General features: G+C 46.1%; 1 protein-coding gene across 4 annotated transcripts in view; it reads right to left on the minus strand.

Annotated features, from left to right (window-relative positions):
• MITF (melanocyte inducing transcription factor) overlaps positions 1-6,042 on the minus strand; it is a 101,500-nt gene extending 95,458 nt beyond the window's left edge. For 3 of the 4 annotated variants that reach the window (XM_032120480.1, XM_032120479.1, XM_032120475.1), the window contains exon 1: positions 5,838-6,042. In XM_032120480.1, the coding sequence (XP_031976371.1) occupies positions 5,838-5,941 (104 nt within the window). In that variant the 5' untranslated portion in view covers positions 5,942-6,042. The remainder of the gene's footprint in view (positions 1-5,837) is intronic. The other variant, XM_032120476.1, reaches the window with a different exon arrangement.
• Between the last annotated feature and the right edge of the window lie 4,885 nt (positions 6,043-10,927).

The following is a 10,927-nucleotide window of genomic DNA, read 5'->3' on the forward strand; positions in this document are numbered from 1 at the left end:
GAACAGGTTTCTCTTGTACCCTCATTTTTAAGCAGCTGTACTGATTTCTTCCCAATCAACTTTTAATCAGAGAACATGGTTAAGAAGCTGAATTTGCTTGTAAAATCTCTTCTGCAAATCTCTTCTGCTCTTGCTTCCCAGTTTTCTTCTAGCTCCTGACCAGACTGTACAGCAGGAATTAGTCATGTTGCCTGCCACCATGCTGGAAAGGACCTCTGATACATTGCCCTAAGTGCCAAATAAAAACACACACAGTGCACAAGAGCCTCTGCAATGACTTCTAAATGACAATGGGTAAGTTCACAGCAGCCCCACAAATTTTAGACCAGAAGGTTATGAAATTACCTCCACTCTACATGGGGTAATGAGCAGTACCAGGGCCAGTCCAGCTTTCCATCAGCAGGGCTGCACCCGCTTATTTCCAGCCTTTTAAGAGACAGAATATATTGATTCAAATTATCACCTGGAATCTGTAAATCAACAGTAGCTAGCTAGGGAAGTTTCCTTCTCACCAGAAAAGTACAGATTTATTTCAAGCAGAATGCACATGTACTTACACAAAACTAACGCAGCCAGCAGTCTGATAAATAAAAAGCAAACACATGTGCTTGCTAAAAGATGCACAGTCGGTGCAGCCAGCTCGGCCTCAAAATATCTGTGCCCTCTCTGATCAGCTTGGCAGTCACACAAAACCTTCCCGAGGAAAGCAGGCCAGGGAAGCAAAAAGGTGATGCTCAATAGTTCGTATCAAAGCAAATGCTGAACTGAATTTCATGGGCTATTTCTGTTTCCTTGCTAAATAGCAAAGGCCTACTGCAAATAACAGAGTGAGAGTTTTGCAGGCGAGAAAAGGTCACCCAGGATCTCTCACCACGGAAAATGCTGTGCTACAGACAGGGAGCAGCACTGTCTCCCTGTGTAAAGAAATATACAGAAATACTACTTATTGTCTCCACATGTTTATACAATAGACACTCCAACTGCAGCCTTTCCTTTTAAGACTGTTTTCAAAAATAAAAAAGTACAAAAAGATGTGGTGAGGGTTTCCTTCCCAGTGCAGCAAATTTGAGGTGCAGAATAAACATGGAATTATTGAGTCACTCACAAAAATGTTACCGGAGAGATTTCAGAGACATACTTCTGGCTTAGCTCTACTCCCACTGACGTCGGTTCAGACTTTTACCACTGATTTCAGGCAGTGCTGGCCTACGTAGCACTTCCAGCTCAGCTATTATTACCTTTTAGTTTAAAATATGTAATGTTCCTCTGTAACAGACGGAAAAATATTTCAGGAACTTTTTAAATCTGTTCCTCCAAGATACATTTTTATTTTTTTTTAAATCACACTGAGACACGGTTCCTGGATGCAAGAACATGTGACCATGTTCTAAATAAAGGATATTTTCCACTTCTTGCACAACTGGAACAGATATAAGCAGTAGCTTGAACAAACTGCATTGCAGAACCCAACCAGAATATAAAACACTTGAATAAGATCCATAAATAGCAGTAATATGAAAAGACTACCTCCAATAAGGCACAAACTCAATGTTAAGCCTAATGTAATCAAGTTCAAATTCAATCACACTGCAAAGTTCATTTACAAAATTTAATTTGATCATCTGCAGGCTAAGGCACTAGGGCACTTCAGAAGAGTCCTCTTTGGCTCCAGCGTAAGCACACATTTCAAATGTGTGTGCCTATTTGGCAAAATTAATATTTCCTCAACAATCATTGTGTATTAAAAGGGAAGCTTTAACTAAATCAAGATTTCCATGTTGACCACCAGATAAGAGGAAAAAACCAAAAACGAATGCTTTACAGAGGATCCTAACTGGACAGAGATGGGGCACCAGCTGATACAAGTAAATTATTGAAGGTTTGCACAATGAAAAAGGTCTTTGGGCAGCAGGAATGATGAGAATTTTATAAAGACATCACTGCTTTAATAATGACAAACTCTACATCTCAATGCTATTGCTCATAAAACAAAAATAAGCTTATTAAGAAACTATCATGCAAATTAAATGCATATTTTTTCCACTTATATATAAATACTTCAGTAACGGCATCATTTGGGTGCTTTTTAACCAGTCTGAAAATACAGGCAACAGAAAAGGGCACAAATGGCAGTAATTTATCTGCAGGTTTTATTAAGAGCATGGCAGTAAATTACAACAGCTGACAGTAATTTGCTGGTGCGTGTGAGGACCATCCAAATGGACACACATTGCAGAGAACAAAAAAATACAGAGAAAATCAATTTAATATAGAAAATTTTGCTGCATTTGCCACACCTGGGTTGGTTCAGATTGCCCTGTGGAGAGGCAGGCTGTACAGCCTTTACCTCCAGATACCAGTTTGACATCCAAAACATTGCCAAATGATTTAAAGAATCCACATTAGAGACATAACTCAAGCCTCCAGCACCCTGCTGACTGCATGCAGACATGTCAGGATCTGTGTTTACTTTTGGTTATAAAACTCCACCAATTTCATTGTACACTGCTTGTACCAGGAAACAAATCTTATTTGCTTGTTCATTACACAAACACATACATATTTAAGTGTATGTACTTGTAGATTAAAACTATTATCCTTTGTGAATATGGCAGGAGAGGAATAAAATATGAGTATGAGGGGGAAAAAATAGATCTCATTGTCTTACTGGTAGTCTTAAAGCCCATTTTCCTCCCACAGTGAAAAGTGACTCTGAAAAAACCAAAGCAACTGAAACATCATCTCAGTTTTCAAAGACATTCAACCATGGCAAATTCCAGAGACCCCATGAATGTAGATATTACTTTGCCCAAGGATCTAACTTCTCATGAGTCGGGAGGGTTTGGGAAGTATGGGTTTGACTAATCTATCTCAGCCCCATGTATCCTCTCCACCCTCTGTGATTAAAGCTTTTGCTGGGCTTACATTTTAACTTGGCTTCTAGCAGTCAATTGTGGCTTGGCCAAAGTTAGTACAGTATTTACTGCAAAAAGCTTTTATTATTGGACCCCTTGGAGCTTTGGATTGCAGACTTGAATTATGAAATAAGGATGGAGTAACTGCGAGGGCACACTGGAGAGGAGAAACCTTTAACTGGATGTTACATATTAGAAAACAAGCAATCTGGGAGGAAGCAAATAGAGTTTTGCTGAGAGAAGGACAGCAGTATCAGCAGGGCTTAGTTAAACTGGTCAACAAAACTGTTTCTTCTTGGTTCAGAGCACCGACATTCTTACCTATTTCTGAGCAGGATGGAATTTTCTCTGTACTCACAATTTCAGCTGCTATGAGTAAGCCCAAGATGCTTCTCAACTCTTATGGTTAAAAGATCAGAGAAAGCCCTGAATGTTGCTAGGAAATCAGCAGTTCTCACCAGGGAAAAGAGCAGATTGCTGTTTAGACTCAGCTCCTCACATCAGCTCTGGTTTGCCTGCTCCCCAGGCACCCTTCCAGAGCCAGGCTGCGGAGAGGGTAAGAAAGCAATTCCCATGGCCACAGTCCCACAACTACACCACATTGACCTGCTGCTATTCCACTTACTGCTATGCAATTACTCCTGATTTACATCCACAAGAGAAAGCAGCAGGGTGATGCTGATACCCTCGATTATCATCAGTCAGACGGGTTCCAGGCCTGAGCAAAGCTGAAGGACTACAGAAGTCCTCTGAGATATGATCACGAAACAAACAGGTTTGTGAGCAACTTCTACCTCCTGTTATCATCAAGTTTATCAGCCTGGCTCCAGGGACAGGTTTATATGGACCTGGCAGGGCCCCTGACTCCTTTGCATCTTCATCTCCCACAATACCAGGATGACAACTGAGTACCTCTCCCTCGAGGTACGAGCTGTACGTGAGCTGGGCAGGCTCCACACTGAGGTTAACGCGTCAGTTCACTATCTGCCAGAAAAACCGTGGATTGTTATTCCACCCTCAGGGCTCCCTGTTCTCATACACATGGGTACATGTGGAGCAACACGAGGCAGACAGGGACAAGCTGGTCACTCCTCCAAAAAGCTCCCCTAGAAACATCAGGACACATATTGGTCTGAAGCACCACCAGGACGTCAGGGTGACAGACCCCTTTAAACTCAAAGGGTGGGCAGTGCTGTCTCTGCAGGAATATCAGGTAAGGAGGTACTGGGGAAATTCACTCCAGGGAAGTTTGAAATGGCAACATTTAGAAGACAGTAAAATACTCCAGCGCTTCATTAGAGTTTATTCACTTCTCCCTTAGAGAAGTGAACAATGGAAGGCTGCACTTGGGCTCTAAAACATCAAGTCAAAGGAATTAAAAGCAGTTGCAACATCTGTGCAAGGTCAAATGCAGACCTGCTATCCATGCTCACACCAGGAACGCACAGACAAACTGCTGACTACAAAGAGGACAGCCACAAAGGGACAACTCCTGCACACCAGTTAGGACATGCAGCTGGTACGAACAGGGCAACTGGACCACAGCGAAGTAGTCATGACTGCTGCATTCCACTGTCAACACAAGCACCAAGCACTAAACCCGAAGCCCTGTGTGTCTCTCAGCTGCCTCCATCACAGCTGGAACCCATCAGTGCCAGTGAACCCCATCTGCTCTGCACATTAGCCTGGCTCTCAGATAATTACCTGGGTAATGGCAACTTCCCTGCATAACCTTGGGGAGCAAAGGAGTTCTGGCAACTTCAGTTTGGTTGCATGGCCTGTCAGGCTACACAGCACCACCACTACCTGCACCACTACACAGCACCACCATTTACCTGTACCAAGGGTTCAGTGTAAGCAGGGCTGCCGTGAAGACAGGCCACAGGAGGTGGCCCCACATCTGTCAGCCCTTTTGACAACAACAGAATTTTAACACCTTTTACTACAAACCTTCAGTGTTTCTGAAGCATTCAGAGGATTGTCAAAAAGTCATTTATTTACTTTGAAGTTTGTCTGACAGGCCGTACAATCTAAACTCATTCTAGCACTTTTTTTTTTTTTAAATATTTACATTCTTATTCATTTTTCCACTGCACACAGATGTACAAAGAGCAGTGTTCAAAACTAAAATATGAATATAGAGACAGGCTAACAACAGACTCGATTACAAACATGATACACTCGTAGCAACGATCTTATATTCAGCAGAGTGCTGCTTAGGAGAGTGTTGAGGTGAAATGGAGGGTTCCTTGAATGAAAAAACGGAGGGAGAAACGTGCCATCGCTGCCAAGGTGGATGCCCAAGGTGTGGGAGAGCACTGACTTTCTTTTTCCAGCAGTAGGACGGACAACGGGTCGCTCACAGCCCACAAGGGAGGGAAACACACACAGACCGCCTTATTTCCCTTTACACAGCATATCTACGCGACACAGCCGCTCCAGATAAGCAAACAGGGTCTATCGAAGGGAAAAAACACTCTAGGAAGAAAGTGACCTACCTAGCAAAAGTTTCCAGTCCCCAAGCAACTGCAAGTAGCAAAAAAAAAAAAAAAAAAAACCAAAACCAAAAAAACCACACAAACGAAAAAACCCCAACCAAAAGCCAAGCAACCAAAAACAACCTTAGATGCTACAACTCCTTGCAACCCCTCCGCGCTGACCCCGCCGGGGGTTCTCGGCCGCGGCCAGCGGCGCTCACCGGGGCAGGTGCGGCCCCGGCCTCGTCCCCCCTCCCGGCGGGGCTGCCCCGGGTGACAGCCGGGCCCGCACGACCAACAATGCCCTTTACATAACGCGGGCCCGGCCCGCCCTCCGCCAACAACGCCGCTATTATGGCAGGGAGCGCTCGGCGGCCGCCCCGCTGCGCAGCAGCGGCCGCGGGGATGCTCCGCGCACGGCGGGGACCCGCGCCCCGCGCCCCACCTGCTCTTGAGGGGCTGGCTCTTCAGCTCGTAGTACGTCTTGGGCTCCTCGTGGAACTCCTCGCCCACCTCGAAGTCCGGCACGATCCCCGACTCCGCCTGCATCGTCGCCGCGGCCGCTGCGAGAGGGAGAGACGGGAGGTAACGGCTGCGGCGCCGAGTGAGCCCCGGCGCGCCGCCCGCTCCGCTCCGCTCCGCTCGGGTGGCTCGGCTCACACACAGCGCCGCCCGCCCCGCCTGGGACTTGTAGTCCGCCCCGGGGCCGGCCCGGCCGCCTCCGCCCGCCGCGCACTACAAGTCCCGCCGCGCCGCGCCGGGAGGGCAGGGCCGGGCCGGGCCGGCGCTGTCAGCCGGAGCGCGGGGCCGCCCGCGCCGCCCCGTCCCGTCCATCCCGCCCCGGGCCCGGCCCGGCCGTGCGCGCCACCTGCCGCCCCCTCCCTGCCGCCACCCCGCCCCCGCTGTGACGTCACGCGGCTCTGACGCCACAGGTGCCGCGCGTGACGTCACGCTGCCCGCAGCACCCCGGCGGCGGCCGGGGCCTCGCCCTCCGCAAAGCGCTGCAGGTGTCCCTAAAATTACAGAGTCATGGGATGGTTTGGGTTGGAAGGGGCCTTAAAGCCCGTCTGATTTCACCCCCTGCCATGGGCAGGGACACCTTCCACCATCCCAGGTTGCTCCAAGCCCCGTCCTACCTGGCCTTGGACACTTCCAGGGATGGAGCAGCCACAGCTTCTCTGTGCCAGTGTCTCGCCACCCTCACAGCAAAGAGTTTCTTCTTCATATACAATCTAAACCTGCTCTCTCTTAGTTTGAATCCATTCTCCCTTGTCCTGTCACTACAGGCTCTTGTAAGAAGTCCCTCTCTGTCTTTCTCATAGGCTCCCTTCAGGTATCATGAAAGGACCAGCGTGAAGGGCTCTTCATCTCCCCTTGGGAACATCTGGCACAGGCAGCAGGTATCCAGCTGCAAACAACATTCCCATACTGCTGCAGACCCAGGAATCAGCCTAGCCAGGAGTTCAGTTAGAGGGGAGGGTGTGATGGGTTTGAATGCCCACAGCAAAGGTCAGCTGGCGATAGAATGTGGGACATTTATTGTGACTTACTTTGAAAAGCAATGAGTGTTTGCATCCCAGGATTTTGCGCTTTTCCAATTAAGTTCCCAACACAAGAACGGACAGCACTAAGTGGCTTCCTCTGAACTTTACCTGCCTTTTTATAAAGAGTCCAAAGCTCATAAACATGGCAAAGAATGGTTCAGTAAAATGGAACATTTGAAGCCAGCTGGGCTTCAGTTATTTCTAACAGAAAAGTTTTAATGCCACCTCATCTTCCAGTTTGGCTCCTGGCATGTTGGGATACTAAGAACAGATAATCTCAGAACATGGAGGTGCGAAGAGCCTCTGCCACACACCATTGTACCCACACAGGTGCCAGTCCCAGGGGGAGCCAAAGAGGGACAGCTGGGTGGAAGGGTGGCAAGGAGGTCTTGGAATGGGAGGGTTTGGATGGTGTCAGGGATTACAGAATTCCTGAGCCTGCTCAGTCCCTGTGAGTGATGGGGTTGGTCCTTCCATGGGTTCAAAGACCCAGGACGTGGAAGGTCCCATTCAGAACTCATTAAATGATACTGTTTGGTCTTTGTTGTTTTCTTCAGTTTGGGAGTTGGTGCCGCAGGAAGGTGGATTTCAGGAATAGGGCTCTGTCCCTGTGCTCATGAGGGGCCTTCTCTCAGCACTGACTGAGACTCAGGACATCTTTAATTTCTTTAATCTTTACAACACAGAGGGCAAGAAACCTTCCTCAGCTCTGTCTCCTTATCTGCTGTGACAGGGACTTCCCTCAGTACAGAAATTCCATAGAGCATTTCATTCATGGCATTTTCCCAGAGCTTTGACCTCAGTTCATTAAGTCATAGCACAACTCAGAGATCTGGGACATTTGAGCATGCTGTTGATAACTGATGCCTAATAATTCTGGTGCCATCATATCACTCACAGCTAAAATCACACCACTCCTGTTGTGCCAGTGGAACACCAGTAACTCCAACACACCAGATAAGCCAGAAAAAGAGTCTTTTCCATACATCCCTTTCCTCTGTCACAACTGCCAAAGCTGCTCAGTGCTGCACCGGGGACTGCTCACACCTGGGCAGACAAGACTCCTCCTCATTTCAGGCAATGTGAGATTTGATAAAATAAACCCAAGAATTTTAGCTTGCTTCAGAAATTTAAGTCCCAGATTTTATGCAGCTGCCAAATTCCATGCAATGACTTAATAGCAAGAGTAATTACTTTAATGAATCAGATACAACAAATGGATAAGGCCCTGAAGAATGTTCTTTTGAGCCCACATTGGCAGATGGCTGGGATGGCTCGACAAAGGAGTAGGCTTGCTAACAGTGCTTTGGGGGAAAAAGAAAAAGGCAACCAACAAACAAACAATAACAACTTAGAATAAACCCACTGCTCAGCTACATTTACAGCCTGAGCCTCTGTGGGTTAGGGGGTGTTGCTGAGGAACTGTTTTCACAAGTGAGGAATCACTCCATGATTTGATGAAGGCAGTAAACAACAGGACTCACCTCTTTACAATGATTTTGCTTCTATTTTTCCAGGTGTAAAAATGAGATATTCTCTTCTGCTCTTCAAAATGTACAGCTTATGAGCCTTCAGCTCTATTTTAATTATAGCAGTAGTTCTAAAGAGCAAAGATCTTTTATGCAAATACGTGTCCCAGGCAATGCTGCTTCACTTGAGATCCCACAGCTTCAGCAGGGCCAGTATGTGCAGCTCCCAGGGAGAAAGGAAGCTGGTTTACTTCTCATCAGACCATGAATCTTTTGATTCCATCTTGCAACCTCTGTGCAATGCAAGGTTTTACCTGGTGTTCAGATCAAGGCAATTTCTCATTGCACCTGGGCTAACCCGGACCTTCACACTGCTTTGCTGAGTCATACAATGTTCTTCTATTCATAATAGATGTCATCCATGTTTATAGTATCTTTCTAGAGTTCATTTTAAGGGTGAAAGAGCAATGCTTCCACTGTGCCTAAGCACGATACTAATAAGTAAGCATGCCCGAAAACAAAAATGATGCTTAAAAATTAATCCTGTTATGCCAATATTGCAGTTAAATTGACGTAAAGAAAACATGCTGCAGGGTTTTGATTTCTGTAAAGTTACTCTCTATAGCTGGAATTCAACAGCTCTGTTGATTGTTTTCCAGTTATGAATGTCAAACTGCTTTAGGGAGGTGAGCAAGAACGATTATCCAATTTAGCAAAGTGTAAAACAAAACACAGAAGGGTTATTTGTCAAACATCAAATCAGTGGCAGAACATGAACTTCAATCTAGTGTTCACATCATGGGCATAACCCTACTTAAGCTCTTGCTAGGTAGTATTTCTGTAGAATTGTCACTCCCAAAAAGGGCAATGGCCTAGAAGCAAGTCCCAAACACTCTCTAGGGGGTAAAGTCAGGTTTCAGGAGGGACAGCCTTGTATTCAGATTTAGGGCTCACTGGGAATGCTTGACTTGGTTTTCTATTGCTTTTCAAGCAAGTCCTTGCTAAGTCCTTTCCGGAGCTGGAAATTAACACCCAGCAATAAAGGCAGCCTCAGTGCTTATGTGACACTTCTGCCTCATTCTTCACCCAAACTAGCACAACCCCCTCAAAAGCCATGAGCAATTGGGTCTGAGCTCCCCAGTGCCATGTAGACACTGGGTCAGCGTTGTTCAGTTATTTTTCAAATGATGCATCTGATTTTGCTAAAACCATTAAAATGTATTCAGCTTATTGGGCAGATTCTCCTTTCCAGAGTGGATTCTCGTCAAGACTGAGAAAGCAGCGCGAAGGTTCAGGAGACTGAAGGACTTTGGTTGTGCAGCTCCTGAGAAAGGTTTATCAGGAGACACAGCTCTTCCTCATTCTGAACCAATATTTCCTGTGATTTCAGCAATGATTTTCAGATACCACAGGGTACACAATTTGATGTGCAGCAAGCACATTGGGCAGAGTTGCTACTTCCCCCCTCAACCCCCCCATTACTCTTTGCAATTTGTAATATCCTCACTTATAATTCTCATAATTTGTATCTTTCTTCTTCTGGCCTACAAGTACCATTTAAAATGATTCTCCCATCAGTAATGTTACTCCAACAACAGTCTGGGGATCTCTAGTTGACAGCAGGGAGCAACAACATAGATTGATATCTCTATAAGTAGGCAAAAATTGACACAAAACTCAGCAGAGTTCCCAGTTTGCAAGAATTCCCCCGCACCAACTATTTGTGCATTCATGTGAAGAGGAAAGGAAGCAGTCAATGCTGCTATTCAAAATAAAAAATAAACAGACATGTGATTTAATTTTGAAGAAAGTTCCCAGACTTTTGCATTCATACTCTGTATTGTACACTGCGAAATTCATGAGGAGAATGCAATTTACCCCTGCAGACTAAAAGACAAGAAGTTGTTATCGCTCTTTATCTCCCCACAAGGCAGAAAACATGTGTAAAAGCGTTCAGTATTGAGTATGAAAGAAAGGGGGCATTTAAGTGAGAGCTTCCTGTAGCCATGGAGAGATTTTTGTGGAGTCTCACAGGAACATCCCTGTCCCATTTCTTTGCTCCACCAAGCACAAAAAATGCAAGTTAAAATCTCCCATCTCCAATATCTCATTTCTTGTCCCAGTTCCTTTTTCTCCAGCCACACTGTTTCTTTGCAGACCCCCAGCCTATCACCCATCTCCTTCCTTCCCCAGCTGCCATCTCGTCTCTTTGCCCAGCCAAGGCACCTTCTCCCTCTTTTGGACTTCGGCTCCCTCCACCTCCCAGTGATACCCACACACATTTGTTTAATCACAGTTTCTGCCTACCCTGGGTGCTGTTTGAGCTTTTTCTCCAATAAGGTGCAGTTTTCACCATTTCTGCTTTCAAATCAAGGATTTCCTTTTCCCCACTCAGGAAAAGAAACCAAACAATCTCCTCTCAGCTCCCCACAGGCAGGACCTCAGAAGTGTAACAGACGGGAAATCCTGCTCCCATTTAGGGTGGGAAATGCCTGAGGGGGATGAAACCCATGGAAATTTAA

The sequence above is a fragment of the Corvus moneduloides genome, chromosome 11, assembly GCF_009650955.1.
Source record: "Corvus moneduloides isolate bCorMon1 chromosome 11, bCorMon1.pri, whole genome shotgun sequence".
Lineage (NCBI taxonomy): Eukaryota > Metazoa > Chordata > Aves > Passeriformes > Corvidae > Corvus > Corvus moneduloides.